Source organism: Xenopus laevis, chromosome 7S (genome assembly GCF_017654675.1).
Source record: "Xenopus laevis strain J_2021 chromosome 7S, Xenopus_laevis_v10.1, whole genome shotgun sequence".
NCBI classification, from domain to species: domain Eukaryota; kingdom Metazoa; phylum Chordata; class Amphibia; order Anura; family Pipidae; genus Xenopus; species Xenopus laevis.
In genome coordinates this window covers 18,815,517-18,838,685 of record NC_054384.1, presented here as the reverse complement: position 1 = coordinate 18,838,685, position 23,169 = coordinate 18,815,517, and the positions used below count along the sequence as shown (strand labels likewise).

At 42.7% G+C, this 23,169-nt stretch overlaps 1 protein-coding gene across 1 annotated transcript; it reads right to left on the bottom strand.

Annotated features, from left to right (window-relative positions):
- Positions 1 to 1,349: 1,349 nt before the first annotated feature.
- On the bottom strand, positions 1,350 to 21,847 carry actr1a.S (ARP1 actin related protein 1 homolog A S homeolog). Its single transcript, XM_018227448.2, has 11 exons — positions 21,691 to 21,847; positions 10,305 to 10,369; positions 10,139 to 10,214; positions 9,630 to 9,755; positions 8,033 to 8,157; positions 7,739 to 7,955; positions 6,899 to 6,991; positions 5,244 to 5,418; positions 3,204 to 3,265; positions 2,871 to 2,911; positions 1,350 to 1,938 (listed from the first exon to the last, which is right to left on the bottom strand). The coding sequence occupies exons 1-11, from the start codon at positions 21,736 to 21,738 to the stop codon at positions 1,836 to 1,838; spliced, it is 1,131 nt and encodes a 376-aa protein (XP_018082937.1). The 5' UTR covers positions 21,739 to 21,847; the 3' UTR covers positions 1,350 to 1,835.
- Positions 21,848 to 23,169: the final 1,322 nt, after the last annotated feature.

The window sequence follows — 23,169 nt, the reverse complement described above, 5'->3', positions numbered from 1 at the left end:
ATCGTTCGATCGAAGGAATTATCCTTCGATCGTACTATCTGCGCTAAATCCTTCGACTTCGATATTCGAAGTCGAAGGATTTTAGTTCCTAGTCGAATATCGAGGGTTAATTAACCCTCGATATTCGACCCTTAGTGAATCAGCCCCTAAGTGTGTAAATATGCAGGTTGTGGTTCGAGTTGCAGGGTAAGGGTTGTGGGGTCTCAAAAATTGGTTCCACGCAGGACTCTAGCAGCATTAGAGTTTGTTTTAGAATTACTTATATTAGATATACCATGACATGAATGAATAAAAATCTTCATAGTCACTCTAGCAGCAGGTACAACATCCAGCCAGCAACCATTTTTACAGAGCAAGCTAATCCCATCCAGCTCTACAAAATCAGTGGTGCGCTAATCTGTGGCCTACCTTGTACATATGCGCTGGTCTACCAGGAAGATTTTTCTCTTCTAGATAAGTGGTACATGCAGTTCAGGAAAACTGCCATCCCCGTTGCAGTAGGCTTCAGTCAAGCAGTGGGTATGTTCAGTTATTTGCGTTAGCTTAGTGGTAAGATAATATATACATATATAAATACATGGAAGTGCTGCTGCTTAAGCTTACATGCAGAAAGACAAATATTTGCTTAATATTTCAAGATTTGTTCAGTCCATATTGTATATGTAATTACAGTGTCCTGGGATTCTCAGTGGATACTTTTTATTGAAAGGGTTTTTTTTCATTAAACTCCACACAGGCAAAGATTGAAGATTGGCCCATGCTCTCTCCCATAGTTTTTTTTTGTACACAAGGAAATAGCTGCTATTCCCACATTTTAGTAAGGACCGTTAGACATTATCGTCCTACAACATACGATATGTGGGACGGGGTCATAAAACAACACTGCCTACAAATGGATGGATGTGCTAATAATAATCTACAAACAAATCCACAAGGCCAAATCTATTTTGGATATGTAAGGCAAGAGCATTTATAGTTCATAAATGTTACGTTAGTGTAAAGCGGACAATAAATATACATATATCTCCAGCACAAACTTTCCAAGAGGTATGCCGGGGATGCATGCCAAGGTGGAGTGAGGGGATGTGCACATACAAACCAATAGTCTACACCATTATGGATCTCCACCCCATGGCCTTTCAGGTGTTGTTCCCAGAATTCTATAGCAGCTGGAGTGCCACAGCTTGATCTACAAGCTCTAAATAGGGGACAAATAAGATACAGAAGCACAACGTGTGCTGGAAAAGAACAAGGGGTGTAAGATACTAAAAAGTAGTTGGTTGGAAAGGGCCAAGATGAAAGGAATTTGCGTCCTGGTACCTGGAGGCCACGTGAACAAGACACAAGTGTAAGCATTGAACTGTTCTGTTCATTTATTATCATGCAGTAGAAATGTTTCCTAAAATTGTGTTTCTCATACCAGTTGGGCAGGACAGTTTAGCTTTGTAGACTTGGGTAAATGCAAATCATCTAGAAGCCAGGAAGGCGATTTAAGTGCAGGTCAGTAAGTGACCATAGCTCGAGCCACTGACAGTTTGATCCTTCATGTTCTAGCTCACAAGTGTGTTACCCTGGTATGCTTATTTGCGTAATTTTACGTAATAAACATAACTAGGAATGAAATAAAGGCTTTCTTCTCCTTGGATCTCTGCTGGCCTTTATAAATATCAGATCTTTTCCCCCTCATAAAACCATTTCTTGGCATGCTGGAGAGCGCATACAGACACATACATACACACCCACCCACCACAGTCATCTCCCGTGGACACTCTCATACTCTGGAAAGCGAGTTTTAAACTTAGTGGATATATAAAGAGACTGGATCTTTCAGGGTGTTAGAAGGTTTTCCTATGGATCGCCCTGGCTCCGTCTTCTTCATATTCCTTCTTTGACACCCACATTTTCTTGAAGGTATCCAGGGATGCCAAAATAGAACCACTGCAAATAAAGAAAAAATGGTTAACAGGTACTGGCTTAAAGGAGAACTAAAGCTTAACTAAAGAAGTAGGCTAGAAATGATATACATTATGTTTTGTGCTTCTGTACCAGCCCAAGGCAAGCACAGCCCTTTAGCAGTAAAGGTCTGTGTCTCCAAAGATGCCCCAGTAGCTCCCCATCTTCTTTTCTGCCGATTCATTACACATGCTCTGTGCTGCTGTCACCTACTGAGCTTAGGGATCGACTCAAAATATAAAGTACACATAGAATACAAATATTGTAATATAAGGCTGATTAGTAATTTATAATATATTTACTAGATGGTCGCAGAGAAACCAATGTAATTAGCATCAGAATTTAATAATCAGCCTTGTAGTATCAGCTTATATAATAGACAAACCTCAATTTCTGCTTGATAATTTGCACAGACCCCTAAGCTTAGCTTCTCAACAGCTGCTCAGAGCCCACTGAGCATGTGAGTGTCACATACACTTTCCAAGATGGTGACCCCCTGTGACAAGTTTGAAGTCCTGGATCATTGCTGCTATTGACAAGCTGAAAATTTTAAGCTGGTGCAATAAGTTCATTATATAAAATATGGCAGTTTTAGCCATATTAATGTTTAGGGTTTAGTTCTCCTTTAACACTGCTTACTACCATTTGCTTAGTACAGTACCTAAAGGCCTTTAGCTTCAAAATATTGATTCACTAGTTAGAAACCTCTAGCCAACATGCTGGAGAACGGTCACCATGTGGTCTGCTCCAATGATACAACCTCATGTTAGGGAGACTGCTTCCTGGCTACCAACTTAAAGAAAGAGTGAATAGTCTAGGAAAGTGCCTCCAAACAGAAAGGCTGAAATAAACCTGTGATAAATAACAGTGTTAAGCCCTAGTAAATTTGTATCATGATTCAAATAAAGAGAACTTACCCAATCCAAGTGGAATATAATCGTTCTTGAGGAGCTGATATCTAAAAGAAAAAAACAAATAAGCCATGTTCGGGTCAGTCTTTCATTACATGCATTTGTGAACCTTCTGCCAACTGTGAGAGGTAGATCAAGGCCACCCTAGAGTTCTCAGAACAAAGTGGTGCATGATTCCTTGCCCTCTTATCATGCTGTTGCACACAAAAGCGGATTCCAGAGTATGAGGAAGCTGTGGCAAAGACTCAGATGGCATTAAACATCTAGTACAGACCTACACATTTGTGCTTAGTAAGGTTCCAATACTGCTAGGCAGGGAGAGAATAAAGAAAGACTTACTCTTATTTTGACATCTTTTGGTGCTAATTTTTTCACTTCACTTAAAAGCCTGTCACCGAAACCTGGAAAAGAAAAATACAAAAGGGTGTCAGCGGTAACTGCAATATACATTGCTAGTAAGAGCATTGCATTAATGAGAAGGGCTGTTATATAATTTGCATATATATATATATATATAATTTGCATATATATATATATATATAGTCCACTGAAAAAAACCGCATCAACCAGGTCTTAGTATGAAAAATCAAATATCAAAATTTATTGTCAAGGTTTCGGCTCCATAGATTGAGCCGTCCTGAAGACGGCTCAATCCATGGAGCCGAAACGTTGACAATAAATTATAAATATATATATATGCACCAGTTTCACCACACCTATATCTAAGCAAATAGATTGGTTCCTAATACAGACCTTTCATCTTGACTCATGTGTAGGTATTTGTAACATTAGTAACCATATAGTTGGAGGGGGTGGGAGCTACAACATGGAGCTGGTCACTGCTCTTGTAGAACTATAACAAACAAGGGAAAGTTGTGCTCACCACTAGTTTTTAAAAACATTAGGCGGGGGTGCAATGAGGGTGTGACCACAAAATACATATAGACAAATACAAGATTCCTCTGCACTCAACCCATTATCAATATATTTAAGACAGAGACATTTTGTGCATACTGCTACTGAAATATGCCTTACCCTTTAAACAAAACAGGGATATGTTTTACCATGTTGTAGCTCCCACCCCCTCCAACTATAGTCAGGTGATCCCACTGGTGTCTAATAAAAGGGCAGCCAAGTTTGGGAGTTTTACTTTGAAAGCAGCTAGTAAGTTGCAGGTAAAACGTATTCGTCCCTTTTATAAAATGTATAATTAAACCATAGAATTCTTAATGAATCAGATGAAAATTGAGCCAGATATGGGATGACTTTGACGTAGTTGGCCAGCTTAAATGTATTACCATATATGGACAAACAATCCCTGTTTTGTTTAAAGGGTAAGGCATTTTTCAGTAGCAGTATGCACAAAATGTCTCTGTCTTAAATATATTGATAATGGGTTGAGTGCAGAGGAATCTTGTATTTGTCTATATGTATTTTGTGGTCACACCCTCATTGCACCCCCGCCTAATGTTTTTAAAAACTAGTGGTGAGCACAACTTTCCCTTGTTTGTATATATATATATATATATAACCAAAGGAATGGTGCCCTCCGTAGACAAAATGAATACCTGGGTGCCAGCATGGGAAATAAGCAGTGAAAAGGGATTGCCGCACTCACAGGGTTTTAGTGAAAAAACAAAAAAAAAATTATTATTAAGCCTCAACGTTTCTATCCCCCACAGGGATCTTCGTCAGTATGTTTGTTTGTTTTTGCTCCTGACAAAGATCTCTGTGGGGGATCAAAAAAGGCTTAATAATAAAAAAATTTTTGTTTTTTCACTAAAACCCTGTGAGTGCCGCAATCCTTTTTCACTATATATATATTGAAAATAGAAGCTTCTTTACTTGACCATCAGTGGTAATCTGAAGATAATGTGTTGCCCATGTGCTGATAAATCTGCGATTTACTCCACGGTACTCTCTGGCTGTGGAGAATCTGCTGCCCCTCTTCTCTTCTTCTGTTGTGCTGCAGGTGTAACAGGTTTCGGCACCGAAATCCACTGTCTGCCTGCAGCCAAGCTGAGGTTATGATTCCAGGTGCAGGCAGCGCAGCAGAAGAGGAGCAACAGATTCTCCGCAAGCCAAGATATGTGTAATGTGGCCCTAGTCTAAGGGCCAGCTAACTCTTCTTTATGTTGCATTTGCTGAGTAACATGTAATAGTGGGAAGTGTAACACAATTACAAAGAGTCCATTCATAGTCTTGTGATTTTAGAGTCAGCAAAGGAAAAAAAAATAACTCCTTTGTGACAAATCTGTTTACTGCAATGCCAAACATTATATAAATACAAGTGGGGGATATCGTGCTACTTTGTTTTAACAGCTTAAGTTTGCATTTCACGTTATTCAGCAATGAAAATACCAATCTTCTATAACAGACCTTTAAAAAGAGTAGATCCACCAGATAAAACTATGTTGGAAAACAGTGTTCGCCTCAGGTCCATGTCAGACTTTTGAATGGCAAATACTAACACTTCGTGGATACCCTCACACTCCTCCCCAATCAGATCTGGTCGGAAAAGCAATTCCGGGGCTCTGAATCGGGCTGGGCCAATCTGAAAGTGAATAGAGTAAAGAAATCAACATAATTCTGGAAAAATCAGCAGCAGCTGCTGACATTAAAAAAAACAGTAACCTTTGTTTCGACACCCATTTAGTATATACAGAATTAAAGGAATAGTTCCCTTTATGATAACTTTTGGTATGTTATAGAATGGCTAATTCTAAGCAACTTTTCAGTTTATTTTTTCTTTTTTTTAGTTTTTTAATTATTTTTTCTGATATGTTCCAGTTTTTTAAATGGGGATCATTGACCGCATCTAAAAATGCTTTGTAATGCTAGAAATGTATTATTATTGCTACTTTTTATTACTCATCTTTCTATTCAGGCCTCTCCTATTCATAGTCCAGTCTCTCATTCAAATCAATGCATGGTTGCAGGGTAATTTGGACCTTAGCAACCAGGCGGGTGAAACTGCAAACTGGAGAGCTGCTGAATAAAAAGCTAAATAATTCGAAGACCAGAAATAATAAAACATGAAAACCAAATGCAAATTGTCTCAGAATAACACTCTCTATATCATACTAAAAGCTAATTCAAAGATGAACAACCCCCTTAAGAAATACAGTGTTAATAACAGACATGCTTAGTGTAATTACAGTTCAGTGTAAAAATAAAAACTGGGAAAATAGATAGGCTGTGCAAACTAAAAAATGTTTCTTATATAGTTAGACAAAGATGTAATGTATAAAGGCTGGAGTGACTGGATGTGTAACATAATAGCCAGAACACTACTTCCTGCTTTTCAGTTCTATAACTCTGAGCTAGTCAGCGACTTGAAGGGGGGCCACATGGTACATTTCTGTTCAGTGAGTTTACAATTGATCCTCAGCATTCAGCTCAGATTCAAAATCAACAGATATGACCCATGTGCCCCCCCTCAAGTACCGGTAGTATTCTGGCTATTATGTTAGATATCCAGTCACTCCAGCCTTTATACATTACATTTTTGCATAACTAACTATATTAGAAATATTTTTCTAGGCTTATCATATTCCTTACATGAATCCCTTTTTATCGTGCTGCCTAATTTAAGCACCAGTACAGCTCTAAACAGATTTCACTGAGAAAGAATGATAAAAGATACATTACAATTTGAGTGCATGTGCCTGACAGTTCCCTGTTCCTATTGTGAAGGAAGCGCAATGGAAAAAGCTTACTGCTTAATGAATAATCATAAATATAATAATAATGCAAAGCTGATCCAGAGCAGCCTAGACTACTCACAACTTTAACTGCTGCCAAAGCGAAATCCACCAAATATGAACAATAATCAGAGGGAAAGAAATATAATATTTTAGACATTTATTTTGAATCACTTCCTTCACAATAAAGAGGTTTCCCCTTTTTAGTGCAGAGTGTGCCACACTATTAACAATAATCTTTTTTCAATGTATGACTTTCATAGAACAAAATGTGAAAGAAGTTTAAGAGAGAACAGCCAGCCTCATAGCTATTTAACAAAAGGTACCCACCTCAATAGTGCTACCATCAGGTAAGTAGTATTGAGCCTTTTCAGTTTCCAGTGTCTCATCTTTCTGGGGATTTATTGACAAGTAACACGCTCGCTGCATACGAAATAGAAAAGAGAAACTCAATTATATCTCGCTATAAAATCATTTTGAAAGGTTTTGTTTTTAAAAAATTGCTTTTTAGGTATAATATACTGTGCAAATACATTACTAGAATACTTGTTTTAAGGGATTAGTAACACCATAATCTGAATTAATATTTATATTTAAAGGATCTGTCCAACCAACACCTACAAATATGCCTTAATGTGTTGGCAACAAATGTCCTATTTTAAATGAGAGAAATTTGTAGAGAGCCATGAGTGACTCTTAAAGGGACGGGTTACCTTTAAGAATGCTATATATCCTATTAAGCAAATTTTCAATTGCTTAGAAATTCAATTTGTTACAAAGTTTTTGAATTATCTGCCACCGTCTTTGGTCTCTTTCCAGCATTCAAATGGAGGCCGCTAACCCCCCGTAGTCAAAAAAATGATTGCTTTGTCAGGCTACAATTTTAGATTATGGTCATTCAATATACATAGACATAATAATTCAGGGAAAAGAAGGTATACAGCATCCCTATAATTTTTTCAGAAAACCCTGGTTAACATTTCTGATAATAATTACTTTGCTGGGTTCTTGCAGGATGTGGCCAGTTATTAAATCTGTTTGTTTCCCATGAAGTATGAAGTTCTACAATGCTTGAATGAGAGTGTGTATAGAACTGGGAATAATTACTTGCAAAACTTAAAAAATACCAAAAATAACTACTAATAAATAATATAAATTAAGGCTATCAACCTCCTTGATGGTTTTCACGATTTCAAACTCTGCTGAGGTGTGGAAATCGTAGCCTTCTTTCCGCAGGTAAAGGCGCAGGAAACGGGAAACATCTCTGCCTGCAATGTCGATCCTCATTATTGAATGAGGCATGGCAAATCCTTCATAAATGGGAACTGCGTGAGTCACCCCGTCTCCAGAGTCCAGAACAACCCCTGTTGTCCTACCTGTTGCGTATCTGAAATCCAGCAAGAGTAGGGTAAGAGCAAACGTTACATACAATTTGTATTACCTCAACAAGAAGTTTGTACTCACAGACTCAGCACAGCCTGCATGGAGATGAACAGCGCCGGAACATTAAATGTTTCAAAGAAAACTTCTGCTGCTCTTTCCCGATTTTTACGGGGGTTCAAGGGAGCTTCTGTCAGTAGTACGGGATGCTGTAGGGAATGTGCAAGGAGGCCAGTTACATAAACATAAAATAATAGATGTTATTAAAGTGAAATATAGTTACATATACTACTGTATGTGAAGCATGCTATAACTTCAACTACAATGCTTACACTCCTGGCCATGGATAGTCATAATTCACTGCATAAAACTTAGAGAATGCCTTTTAAAGAAACAACATACCGTATTTATAAGGATCGGTTTACATTTTTGTGTCTTATTAATAATTTGCATATATATATATATATATATATATATATATATATATATATATATATATATATATATATATATATATATATACACACACACACTCGAAAACTTGCTTGGTTTAGGAGATGTAAACATTATCTCACTAGAACCACCAATGAATACACTAAGTTCGCAGAGTCAAATTACAGTTAATCAGTGTTGAGTTCGTGGGCTTGTAATATCTGTAAGTCTGTGTATCGATGAGTTACAGTAAAGTCAATTGCAATGCGTCTCCATAAGTAAGCTTGTGGACTGCAACATCCCGTAGAGCAGTGATCCCCAACCAGTAGCTCGCGAGCAACATGTTGCTCTCCAACCCCTTGGATGTTGCTCCCAGTGGCTTCAAAGCAGGAGCTTATTTTTGAATTCCAGGCTTGGAGGCAAGTTTTAGTTGCATAAAAACCAGTTGTACTGCCAAACAGAGCCTCAATGTAGGTTGACAATCCACATAGGGGCTACTAAATGGCCAATCACAGCCCCTATTTGGCACCCCAGGAACATTTTTCATGCTAGTGTTGCTCCCCAACTCCTTTTACTTCTGAATGTTGCTCACGGGTTCTAAAGGTTGGGGATCCCTGCCGTAGAGCATGCAACGCAAACTGTAAGCTGAATATATATATATATATATATATATATATATATATATATATATATATATATATATATATATATATATATATATATATAGCAGCCACTATTGCGCTGAGAGGGTGACCTCATCCAAATACCCCAATAACCTCTCTCAAACATGGAAAAAAAAACCTCTACCTGCCAAGAAGGTACATACTACAATGTTGGCAAAGGAATTAATTACTTGTAAACAACATAGAATCCATGTTTCATTTTTTACTTTATGGTATGAGAAAAATGTCGGCTTAGCAGCCAGGCAGGGAAAGGGTTAAACTCATACAAAGCATTTATTGATTTCTAAAGCTATACTATATGCAGGCCACTGTTACCCAACCCCTTTATCCTATCATGCATGGCAGCAATGTATTTTCGTGGCTAAAATACTAGTCCTGAATAAATTCAACTAAGCACACTAACCCAGGTGAACACAGGGTCTGCAGGGGTTTGAATACATGGAGACTGCACGCTACAGACTGGGTCTTGCACACCTAAATCACCTTCCCAACCCAATACCTAGTCAATCCCTTCAATTAATGACAAGAAAGGCAGGCAGTTAGACTATTGCACATCAATACTGTACCTCCTCAGAGAATGTCTGCAGTTGGTCTTTTGAATAGACATATTGCCAGATACGTTCCATATCATTCCAGTCCTTTACTATTCCATGCTCCATTGGGTAACGGATTGAGAGAAGGCCCCTGTGCTCCTAAGAGTATAAAAGAAATACATTAATATCTATGATACATATTCATTATACACATATATATATACCTTGAAGTTTGAAATAATGTATTTGACAGTTAAAGGGGTGGTTCATCTTTACGTTAATGTTTAGTATGTTATAGAATAACTAATTCTAAGCAACTTTTCAATTGGTCTTCATTCTTTATTTGTTATAGGTTTAGAATAATTTGCCACAAATAATAAAAAATGGCAAATTGCCTCTGAATTATTAGGTCTGCTATTAGGGTTGGGGTCAGGGAAATCCCAAACCCGCACATCACTACTCCACAGAGAGTGCTGTATGAAACATTGTTTACCGTATGAAGTTTTAATAGATCATAAAAGTAACTCTTTGTTTGGCATTACCTCTGCCTTTGGTCCAATAAACAAATCTCCCTCCAGGGCACCAGCCATGACTCGGATGTGTTTGGGCCTTCCCACACTGAAAAAAAATGAACACAAACAAGGTTATATTTACTTTATTATGGTCTCACAATAAATAAAAAAAAAAAAAAAAAAAGGGGAAACTCACTAGTTTGGAAAGCAGTACTTTGGGATTTGGTCACCTGCAAAACCAGCTTTGATGACTCCAGACCCCTATAGAGAAAAAGGTTTTAGTAAATTACTGAATGTCTCACAAATTCCATACACTGTAATAGCATATCTATGTAAAGTGTACAGGTATAATACAGAATACCGTATCATAGCAGTTATACGATGTCACACGCAGCCCGGCACGATGGGTGCATTCTCAGTGTGGCTGAAATGTGCAAACTATAGTATTATTTCATGAAGGTATAACTACATGTGTGCATTGAGCATCACTTCTCTGCAAATTAGAAAGGAGTTGCCATACTGCTTGCATGCCTCGCAGAATACTCCATGAAACAGTGACACTTCCAGGGGATCATAAACCATTCTCTTTGATATTTGTGAAGAATCTCAGCCAAAGAAGGCAACATAACAAGGACACAATTTGCCATGCCCTTATACTTGTCTTTCAGGGAAAACATGTGCTAATGTAAAAAGGAAGATTTTTGTACTTACCGTTAAATCCTTTTCTCTCATCCTACATTGGGGGACACAGGCACCATGGGGATGAAGATCCTGCAGCTTGGAGAGCGGACACTAAAATGTTAAACTTGACTCCTCCTCCTGCTGTGGGCTTCATCCCCTGCCTCCTCCTCCAATATTCAGTTTCTTACCGAAGAAGGAGTAGATAGCCCAGGTTACCCAACAGAGAAGGAGTCTCCCCACCTTAAAACATTGAACTTGATTCGGAACAGAATTAACTCTAAACGTGAAGGCCCATAAGGCTAAACACGAAATGGAAAAAACAGGGAGGGAAGGCCTGTGTCCCCCAATGTAGGATGAGAGAAAAGGATTTAACGGTAAGTACAAAAATCTTCCTTTCTCTCACCTATATTGGGGGACACAGGCACCATGGGGATGTCCCAAAGCAACCCCTGAGGGCGGGAACTAACCCCTTGAAAAGGTGTTCATGAAATAACTGTTTGTAACACCTTCCTCCCGAAACTAGCTTCTGCTGACGCCAGAGTGTGCAACCTGTAGAAGCGCGTGAAGGTATGTAGGGAGGACCAGGTGGCGGCTCGACACACCTGCTCAGCTGATGCCTGATGTCGAACCGCCCATGAAGTGCTGATGGCACGTGTGGAATGAGCGTGAACTTTGAAGGGAGGAGCCCTGCCCTTGATTGCGTAGGCTCTGATGATAGTGGATCGAATCCACTTAGCAATGGTCGACTTGGCGGCCTTCATACCCTTCTTGGGTCCATCTGTGAGAATGAACAGAGACTTCGTCTTCCTGATCTTCTCCGTAATGGTCAAGTAGGTTGTTAGGGCTCTAACAACATCAAGTCTGTTGAGCTTCCTTTCTAGAGAAGTCTTTGGCTGAGGACACAGCGACGGGACCACTATGTCCTGATTTAAATGGAATTCTGATACCACTTTTGGCAGAAACTCCGGTGTTGGTCGTAACACCACCTTATCCTGATGTACGATGGTGAATGGAGCTTGGCACGATAGGGCCGCTATTTCAGAAACTCTGCGTGCTGACGTGATTGCCAACAAGAACACCACCTTCTCCGTTAGTGTGGCCAAGGGAATTGACTCCAAGGGTTCGAACGGATCATCCTGTAGTACCGACAAAACAAGATTAAGGTCCCATGGAGGCACTGGGTCCTTATAGGGGGGAACTATTCTGATTGCTCCTTGAAGAAAAGTCTTTATATTGCTATTGAATGCAAACTTGGTCTGGAATAGAATGGAAAGCGCCGATACCTGAACCTTCAGGGAACTTAAGGCCAGACCCTTAGACAGTCCTTCTTGTAAAAAGGAAAGAATCTCCTTCTCCCTGACACCTCTGGGGTCAATGTTCCTAGATTCGCACCAACCGATAAAAGTCTTCCACACTCTGTGGTAAATCCTGGCGGAGACCGGTTTGCGAGCCCGTAGCATGGTGGGAATAGCATCTGAGGGGGCTCCAGAAGCTCTCAGAACTAGGGCCTCAAGAGCCACGCCGTTAAATCCCATAAGCGTAAATTCGGGTGGACAATCGGCCCCTGTGTGAGCAAGTCCTCTCTTGGGGGGAGGTGAAAGGGATCGTCTGCTGCCATCACTATGATATCTGCGAACCATGTTCTTCGAGGCCAATAGGGGGCCACTAGAATGGTTGGAGTCTTGTCCCTCCTTATCTTTTTGATGACTCTTGGTAGTAGTGCCAATGGAGGAAAGATGTAGGCTAGTGAGTAATTCCACTGGATTACTAGGGCATCCACTGCCCATGCTTGAGGATCTACGCTTCTGGCTATGAACCTTGGGACCTTGCGATTGTATCTGGAGGCCATCAGGTCTATCTCGGGATAACCCCATCTGTTCACGAGTAGTTGGAAAACTTCGGGGTGAAGACTCCACTCGCCCTGATCTATCGTCTCTCTGCTTAGGTAGTCCGCCACCCAGTTCTCTACTCCTGGTAGATAAACCGCTGAGATTGCCGGAATGTTGAGTTCTGCCCACAACAGTATCTTTTGTACTTCTGCCAGTGCGGCCCGACTTCTTGTGCCTCCTTGGTGATTTATGTAGGCTACAGCTGTCATGTTGTCTGACTGTACTCTCACTGGGCTCCCCTGTAGGAGCGGCGTCCAGTGTTGTAGTGAGTAGAGGATTGCACGAAGTTCGAGGATATTTATCGGGAGAAGTTGTTCCTCCTGTTTCCAGATGCCTTGGACTGTCAGCTGGTCTAGCACTCCGCCCCAACCCTTTAGACTTGCGTCTGTCGTTATTACTGTCCAAGTGTGGTTGGGGAACGGCCTTCCCGAAGTCATCCTTTGCGGGTGGAGCCACCAACGGAGGGAGAGTTTGACCTCCCTCGAGATTGGAACAAGTCTGTCCAGGTTCACCCGATCCTTCTTCTGATATTTCAGTATCAGCTGTTGCAGAGGTCTGGTGTGGAGCTGCGCATAAGGTACTGTGGGAAATGAGGCTACCATTGTACCGAGGGTCCTCATGGCTGTCCGTAGGGGAGTGGAATCGTTCGTCTTGAGCACTCTGACTCTGCTTTGTAGCGTCTCGATCTTGTTCCGCGGTAGGAAGGCTCTGCCTTTCCTGGAGTCGAGAATCATTCCCAGATACTCTGTGTTCTGAGCCGGGATCAAATTGGATTTGCTGAAGTTGATGATCCAACCCAGCTGTGTGAGATAATGGAGGACTTGGGAAGTGTAACTGCTTGCCAGATCTTGAGAAGGAGCCTTTACGAAACAGATCGTCTAAATAGGGTACAACTGTTATCCCCCTGAGTCTGAGTCCTGCTAGGGCTGCTGCCATGACCTTCGTGAACACTCGAGGTGCAGACGAGAGGCCGAAGGGGAGAGCTACAAATTGCCAGTGTTCTCCGGCTGCATAGAATCTCAGGAATCTGTGATGATTTCTGTGGATGGGGATGTGAAGGTAGGCGTCCTTTATGTCTATCACTGTCATGAACTCTTGGCTTTCCATGGACATTAGTACGGACTGTACTGACTCCATCTTGAAATGGCCAGTCTTTACGACAAGGTTGAGAGCCTTTAGATCTAATACAGGTCTGTAAGAGCCGTCCTTTTTGGGAACAATGAAAAGGTTTGAGTAAAAACCTCGACCCCTGTCTGCTTGTGGAACTGGCTGTATGACTCCGGACTCTGCTAGATTTTGGATAATCCTTAGGAAGGCTAGTCTCTTGTTTTCCCCTTTGGGTATACGGGAGACGAAAAATCTGCGAGGAGGAAGTTGTGACAAGTCTATCAGATATCCGTGGGAAATTATTTGGAGGACCCACTGGTCTGTTACATGACTCTGCCACACCTCCTGAAAGGCTCTTAGGCGGCCGCCTAAGGGGACCCCTCCAGGGGTGGACACACCTTCAGGAGGAGGCGGGTTTGTCCTGAGAGGACTTGTTCGATGTCTTGGATGAGTTCCAATTGGATCTCTGTCTGTTATGGTATACTGGACGGGGACCGGAGTTGGACTTTTCTGTGTGGGGCTTGGTCCTCTGGCCTTGACGAAAGGGACGAAAAAATGGTCGTCGCTTGAAGGGGGGTCTCTTGGGTTTATTCTGGGGAAGTAGGGTGCTCTTGCCCCCTGTAGCCTGAGAGATTATTTTATCCAGCTCTGCCCCGAATAATTGTTTACCCTGGAAGGGGAGACTGACTAAGGATCTCTTTGATGTTAGGTCAGCCGTCCAGGTCTTTAGCCAGAGGAAACGGCGAGCCGCTATGGACTGTGCTGATGCCTTTGCCACCAGCTTTGCTGCATCTAGGGATGCGTCACAGATGTAGGCTGTAGCGTCCGCTACCTGAGAAAGGAGGTGGTCAGTTGTGGGGTCCTCGGATCCAATCAGCTGAGCTACCTGTTCCACCCAGACTTCCATGGCCTTGGCCACCCATGCGATTGCAAACATTGGCCTAAAGGCTGTTCCAGAAGCTGTGAAGATTGCCTTACAGAAGCCCTCTAATCTCTTGTCAATAGGATCCTTGAAGGATGCTGCATCTGCTACCGGTATAGTAGTGGTCTTTGACAGTCTGGAAACTGGAGGATCGACAGACGGGGGAGATGCCCAGAGATCTATACATTCCTGTGGAAATGGATAAGTCTGAGTAAAACGTTTGGAGACCTGTACCCTATGGTCGGGGGTCTTCCACTGAGCCTTAATGATCTCCTCCAGTTGTTCGTAGGCTGGAAAAACGCAAGAAGACCGCCTTTGCCTCTTGAAAATGTTCTTTCCGGTCTCCTCGACCGAGACGGTCTCTTCAATATTTAGGGTCTTAAGGACTGCCTGAATTAGCCCTTCTACTTCTCCTTGAGTTCTAGGGATCTCGGAATCTGGATCGGGCTCTGGTTCGGAATCGTCCTCTGACTGAACAAGACCCTCCTCTTCAGAAGAAGGGTTAAAGCCACCTGAAGCTTCCGGGGGGAAATCTATGGGTCTTTTGGGAGCTGTAGTGTGTTTGCCCTGAGTATGTCCTGGAGCTGCCAGATGCTCTAAGACTCTATCTAGGGTCTCAGGAATGCGGGCTAAGTTTTGAAGTCCAGCTAGGGAAAGGGAGAGAGCACGCACTAGTTCTGAGTCCGAACCAGCTAGTGAAGTAGAGGCAGTAGGGTGCTCGTCAGGGTGTGTGGGTGTAGCATTGTGAGGTCTACATGCTGTGCACACTGGATCAGCAGAGGCTGTCAGAAATTTGGTTCTGCAGCTAGTGCAGGCAAGGTAAGATACCTTTGAAGCTGTCCTAGCAGCTGCTGCCCCTCTAGCTAAGACTGCCTCCTCTGTTAGGTCAGCCATGGTGATATGTATTCCCTCTACAGCAAGGAAGAGGCAGGGGATATGAGTAGGTGCCGAACACTGTCAGGGTCTGAGGAGACAAGAGAGGTGGCACGTTAGGCATAGAAGGGAGTTAGTAACGCCGAGGCTGTACTGTACTTCCCCTGTGAAAAAACTTGCCTGATCCGCAGGAGCGTAGTCCAGAAGGGATCTCTAGCAGCGTGTGCCTCTGAAGAGAGCTGCGTTGGCTGTGCTGCAGCAGTCTCTTGGAGCAGAAGCGCGCGAAGGACGCGAGTGCCCTATAAGGAAGCGGTGGGCGTGGCTATTAACGTGAGGCGGCGCGTAAGGTAAGGCGGGAAGGAACTTGTAGAAGGAGCCTCGCCGCCATTTTAACCTCCGCCCCCTACCCGCCCGGCTCCGTCAGGGGAGAGAGTGTATCCCTAGGAGCCGCTGTAAGAAACAAGACGGCGGTAAGAGAAGGAGGCAGAGCGGAAGATATCCGCATCGCGCCTCAGGCTATATTAGCTACTTCCCATGTAAACCCTGCCGGCTCTGACGAACGTAAGCGCGTAGGCAGGAGGACTTAGCTATGTATCCGCATCCAAATGTAAATGTAACCAACGGTGGGGAGGTAGGCACCCAGATAATAAAATCGCAAGGTGACCTACCTGTTCAGCCAGTGTTTCGTGTGCCCTGGGTAGAGACTTCCCTGTAGTATAAGGCTGGTGCAGACCTCCATAGAGCGGGAACTTAACAGCCATGGGAAGTGTGGAGCGTGCCTGCAGTCCTCCGGGGAGCGGTAAGGCAGATGGGCAGAAGGATTTTTAGGTGCTATACCTAAACTGGCTGAGGGGCACTGGGTCCTGGAGACCCCTGTCCCCAGTGTGGCATGACCCTAACCGAAGTCCTTGGATCATTTGCTCCAGCCACAGTAAGTGTCATGTTCTCCTTCGAGGACACTAAAAGAAACTGAATATTGGAGGAGGAGGCAGGGGATGAAGCCCACAGCAGGAGGAGGAGTCAAGTTTAACATTTTAGTGTCCGCTCTCCAAGCTGCAGGATCTTCATCCCCATGGTGCCTGTGTCCCCCAATATAGGTGAGAGAAATAAGGGATGCACCGAATCCAGGATTCGGTTCGGTATTCAGCCAGGATTTTAAGCAGGATTCGGATACGGCTGAATTCTTGTGCCTGGCCGAACCGGATCCAATTCCTTAAAATGATGTGACTTTTCGTCACAAAACAAGGAGGTAAAAATGTTTTTTGCCGCACACGTTAGGGTTCGGATTTCAGTTCGGTATTCACCCGAATGTTTCACAAAGGATTCGGGGGTTCGGCCGAATCCAAAATAGTGGATTCAGTGCATCCATAGTAAAAATAACATAATTTACTTTTCCATAAACTACTAACCCACATAAGTCTTCTTTAAACACTTTTTCCAGTTCAGTTGGTTTCAGATTGTTCACCAGAAATAAAGACCTTTCCCAATTACTTTCTTTTTTCTCATTAAGGGGCAGATTTATCAAAGGTCGAAGTGAATTTTCAAATGAAAAAACTTTGAATTTCAAAGTAATTTTTGGGTACTTCGACTATTGAATAGGCCATAGTCGACTTCGATTTGAATTGAAAATACTTCACAAATTCGACCATTCGAAAATCGAAGTACTGTCTCTTTAAAAAACTTCTACTTTGACACTTCGACAACTTAAACCTGCCGAATTGCTATGTTAGCCTATGGGGACCTCCTAGAACCCATAGCCAGTATTTGGCTAAGTTTTGAGAAGTCAAAGGATTTTTTTTGTAAAATCGTACGATCTTAACAACCCTTTGACTTTGAATGTCAGACTACCCTATTCGATGGTCGAATTTTGAAGTTTTTTTCACTTGGAAATTCGACCCTTGATAAATCTGCCCCAGAATATTCTAAATTGATACATTTAGTTGATACATTTGTTATCTTTGTCCCTGCTGAGCAAAATCCCAGAGTTTCATTACAGGCAGCTGTTAGACTTAATACAATAGTTGCTAATATTCCACAGATGCTGCTGAGAAATATATCAACTAAATGTAGCAAATTGTAACAGTTCAGAATCTGCACAGAGCTGCCAGACTGAAACACCAGAGACAGGAACATTAAACTTAAATTTTGGGAAAACAATAAAAAATAAAAGATGGAAAGCAATTGAAAAAAGTCTTTTTTTATGGTGAGCAATCTGAGAACAACTGTGTTGGAAATGTGTTTAGAAGGTGAACCCCTTTAAACCCAAAAAAAAGAGAGGATGAGAGTCAAACCAATGTAAAACATATAATAATATAAAGGGCAAGTCAACCCTAAAATAAAAATTTGCGTTAGAAACAGAAACATAACTAGAGGGGGGCGGGCCCTGGCGCAGGACGCGCAGCCAGGCCCCCCGCCCCCCTCCGTATGCCCGGAACTGGCCGGGAATAAGTGACGCGCGAACTGCCGGGGGGCCCTGAGGGGGCCCGCTCGCACCCCCTGCTCCCCCGGTAGTTCCGCCACTGGTTAGAAAAGAAAACATATTTCTAAGCAATATTGCAATATATAGGGATGGGTGAATTTGACCCATTTCGTTAAAAATTTGCCGCCGGCGAGTTGTCGCAGACGCCAATTAAAGTCTATGGGCGTCAAAAAATGTTGTCGCGAGACGAAATTGTTTTGACGCGCGTCTTTTTTATTTTGCCGCACCCCGCCATACAAGTCTATGGGCGTCATTTTTCCGGCGAAACGAGGCGAAAAAATTCGCCCATCCCCACCAATATACATTAATTACAAATGTCCTATTTTTTTTTTTTTTTTAAGTTATTTTACATGTGTTGCTATTGAAAGCATTGTTTGTCTGTCCCTGTCTATTCTCTAAGAAATCTATTTCAGCAGCCCTCCGATATAGTGAATAAATGCGGTTTACTTATTATTCCCGGTCTATTCTCTGCACTGATGGCTCAGACTTGAAACAATGTAAGACGAGGCAACAGACCTGTCTTTGCTGGGGAACATGCAACACTGGGGTTCATTTATCAACACTGGGCAAATTTGCCCATGGGCAGTTACCTATAGCAACCAATCAGTGATTAGCTTTTTAAAGCCAGCTGCAAGTAGAACAATGAAAGCAGCAATTTGATTGGTTGCCATGGGTTACTGCCCATGGGAAAATTTGCCCAGTATTGATTAATGACCCCCACTGTTTGAAATGTAACAAGCAGGGGTTAAGCAAATGCTGCTTTCAATAGCAATTATTTTTGCAAATAAACTTAAAAGCACTGAACATTTTTTCATTAATGTATATTGGAAAGTTGCTTAGAATTATGTTTTCTGTTATCAGGCATTTTTTTATTTTGAGGTTGAGCAGTCTTTATCTGCCTGTTCCTTTGACCTGCAAATAAATTTTATTACTGCCCTGTTATTTTATTGTGTGTATCAACCAGTTCCCTTAGTCACTGAATTGGGAAGGGCTCCGCATACAGTATGTGTCATGTTTTATGTTGTTTTTCTGCTTTTAGAGAAAGGCCTTTCCCATGCCCCTATAGTGCCAGAGAAATGTTGGTGCAATATTCAGCAATAACTCCAGTCTGTTAGAGCTGGTCTTGCCAATGTCACAGCCCGCTATAACAACAGCTATAGATTTCACATAGGAGTAAATTGTAATTTAGCCAGTGTATATTTATATGTATAATTTTCTCCTTCTTCCATACTCTGGAACCAATGTCAGCACAAGAATTATTTATAGGGATTGTGGGTTTTTTATGACAGTACAGAGGCAAAGACATCTAAAATCACCATGTGCCAAGCATGGGCTGCATTGGTGTAAAGCCCACTGCCAACTTGACTGACAGTGTATAAGCAATGCTTTTATACAGGTCATGAGGAATAAATAAAACGCTGAGTGATGAGGGTATAACATTCAAATGGAACTAAATGGCTTTTATACTGACACTGCTCCAGCTTTTGGGGTTTTTGAGTTGCCAGAGCTGCTAAACCTGCAATTCTTAAACATGAAAGATTTGTGTATTTATAACAAAAATGCTTCGTCATTTACTGACTGATTTCTATTTCCAAGTGTTAAAGCAGAATATCCACAGAAATAAAATGCACTAATGGCTCTACATATATATATGTAGATCGGCAATACATGCAGAGATATGATCGGCTGCCGACAGAAATTTTCTAACCTGTCCGAACGACTGAACGACCGATCGCCACGGCATGAAAAATGTCGGGACACTCCACGCACGGTCCGAAAATCGTACGTCTATGATCAGCTTTAGAGGGGGCTCCCTTTACTGTAGTCGAGGTAACTCAAATAACTAATTCTTATACAAACAAGATCTAGCAAATAACTGACTTTTGGCAAAAATACTGCAGATAGAGAAAGGATTTCTGGTGATTTTGAGAGTGAGCTCTAATACATCTTCTAGGCAAAAGGTATGTTGTATCCAGGCCCAGAATGGCAACCTGTGAATTCTGGCAGCTGCTAGAGGGGCTGCTATATAGACACTAAGGGGCACATTTACTAATGGTCGAATATCGAGGGTTAATTAACCCTCGATATTCGACCCTCGAAGTTTATTTAGCACTATTCGTTCGATCGAACAAATAATCGCTCGATCGAACGATTAAATCCTTAGAATCGAACGATTCAAAGGATTTTAATCCATCGATCGAATGATTTTCCTTCAATCAGAAATTGGCTAAAAAGCCGATGGGACCTTCCCCATAGGCTAACATTGGTGCTCGGTAGGTGGCGAATTAGGGGGTCGAAGTTTTTTTTAAAGAGACAGTACTTCGACTATCGAATGGTCGAACGATTTTTAGTTTGAATCGTTCGATTTGAAGTCAAAGTTGTAGTCGAAGGTCGAAGTAGCCAATTCAATGGTCGAAGTAGCCCAAAAAATACTTCAAAGTATTTTTTATTCTATTCCTTCATTCGAGCTAAGTAAATGTGCCCCTCAGTATTTAGTGGGATGGTGGGGCTGTTTGGGTCTCTGTGGACTTGAAATGCCAGGGACTATTTTGAATCCCAGTCCAGACCTGATTGAATCTGTCACTGAAAAACAGACGCCCCACTCCTGCGAGTAGAGAAAAAGAAAAGGAGACCGGTGCTGAGTGGGAGATTGAAGTGTCACTTGATTGTCAACGGTTTAGAATTGCGATTGTATTTACAAATTATTATTTTAGAATATTTAGACAACAAGTACCCTGGGCCTGTGCAGTTTCCTGCTAACAGGAGCCCCGGCCTGGGGTATAAGGTAATTCACTGCATTCCTTGGGGGTGCCCTAACATTTGGCTCCCCCTTCGACTGGACCTTTCCTTCTACTTCAGGAGGGGACAGCAGTTGTGCCCAGAGGGGCAGAACAATAAATGGGGTCCATTTTAGAAAAGCCCCACTGGTATTGTTCATATGAGGAGTCAGAATTGTTTTCCCATAGGCCTATAAACAGGAAATGGAACTGCTGACGTACATCCTCCAGACACCACTGCTGTAAGTATTCCAGACCTATAGAATTGCTATTAGGGGCTCGTGGAGACGCTGAAGTGAAATATACATAACAAGCTGTTCTATACACATTCAACCTCATCCTCCCACACCCGGTCCATATGGTTCCGCCTCTCCACGAAAATGCACCAATCACAACTGTAAAATGAACTGCACGTCACTCCGGGTACCAATCATAGAACAGGGTGCGGCACACTGAGCTCAGTCACACCAGCCAGCCACCCTTAGTTTAAGCGACAGCTATCTCCGCCAATCGGAACGCTCCAAAGCAATGTTTGCCACACCCTTTCATTCCCCCAATATTCTCTGACGCGACAGCAGGTTCGGTTGAGCCGACACCACACATTCTAAACGTTCAAAATCCAATGTGGAGATAATACTTATGTCGCCGAATTAAAGGTTTATTAACAGTCCCGCGCGTTCAGCCTCAATGAGGCGCCCGAGGCTCCAAGGCAGAGAAGTGCAGCAGTCAGTAGGGGTGCGGTTGCTATGACAAAGGGAAAAAATATGCTCCCGAGTCTTCACTGACAGGAGACCAAGCGATTCCTGCGAATAACATAACTGTGCGTTATGCACAACCTAGATCAGATTACTTACATTGTCAATCACAACGGGCTGGTTTGCAATCACATCGTATGACTCCATGGCGGCTTCCTTCCAGAAGCTGACGGGCCGGCGCTATCAGCTTCTGCGCATGGGCAACCCAGGCCGAATGAGTAGTCACGTGGTAGTGATACGCAATCCTCTGTCTGTCAGAGGAAAGGGTAGGCGGGAATTATAATTGTGGGCGTAGGTAGTGAGTGGAGATGTGCTGGTCGAGAACTCTGGCATCTGGGTGTCTGGATGTGCAAACCAAGGAAGGCTCCTGTAGACTCCGGGCCCACTACAAGGCGCCTATAGCAGCGAGGGCTTCACTGTAGCTGTGGGAGAGACGGTGCCTATAGTAGCAGTGGGATAATAGTCTCTGGGAAGGGACTGTGGCTGTGGGATAGCAGGTATAGTAGGGAGAGATGGTGCCTATAGTAACAGTGGATAATAGTCTCTGGGAAGGGAGTGTGACTGTGGGATAGCAGGTATAGTAGGGAGAGATGGTGTCTATAGTAACAGTGGGATAATAGTCTCTGGGAAGGGAGTGTGACTGTGGGATAGCAGGTATAGTAGGGAGAGATGGTGCCTATAGTAACAGTGGGATAATAGTCTCTGGGAAGGGAGTGTGACTGTGGGATAGCAGGTATAGTAGGGAGAGATGGTGCCTATAGTAACAGTGGATAATAGTCTCTGGGAAGGGAGTGTGACTGTGGGATAGCAGGTATAGTAGGGAGAGATGGTGTCTATAGTAACAGTGGGATAATAGTCTCTGGGAAGGGAGTGTGACTGTGGGATAGCAGGTATAGTAGGGAGAGATGGTGCCTATAGTAACAGTGGATAATAGTCTCTGGGAAGGGAGTGTGACTGTGGGATAGCAGGTATAGTAGGGAGAGATGGTGCCTATAGTAACAGTGGCATAATAGTCTCTGGGAAGGGAGTGTGACTGTGGGATAGCAGGTATAGTAGGGAGAGATGGTGCCTATAGTAGCAGTGGGATAATAGTCTCTGGGAAGGGAGTGTGACTGTGGGATAGCAGGTATAGTAGGGAGAGATGGTGTCTATAGTAACAGTGGATAATAGTCTCTGGGAGGGGAGTGTGACTGTGGGATAGCAGGTATAGTAGGGAGAGATGGTGTCTATAGTAACAGTGGGATAATAGTCTCTGGGAAGGGAGTGTGACTGTGGGATAGCAGGTATAGTAGGGAGAGATGGTGCCTATAGTAACAGTGGATAATAGTCTCTGGGAAGGGAGTGTGACTGTGGGATAGCAGGTATAGTAGGGAGAGATGGTGCCTATAGTAACAGTGGCATAATAGTCTCTGGGAAGGGAGTGTGACTGTGGGATAGCAGGTATAGTAGGGAGAGATGGTGCCTATAGTAGCAGTGGGATAATAGTCTCTGGGAAGGGAGTGTGACTGTGGGATAGCAGGTATAGTAGGGAGAGATGGTGTCTATAGTAACAGTGGATAATAGTCTCTGGGAGGGGAG

Bases quoted from the DNA above. Each gene is read 5' to 3' on its own strand.
- actr1a.S (XM_018227448.2), bottom strand. From the start codon at position 21,738: ATGGAGTCATACGATGTGATTGCAAACCAGCCCGTTGTGATTGACAAT. The intron at 10,370-21,690 runs GTAAGTAATCTG...TTTTCTCTATAG, and splicing joins AGCCCGTTGTGATTGACAAT to GGGTCTGGAGTCATCAAAGC. The intron at 3,266-5,243 runs GTCTGTTATAGA...TTTCTTTTCCAG, and splicing joins TGGATCTACTCTTTTTAAAG to GTTTCGGTGACAGGCTTTTA.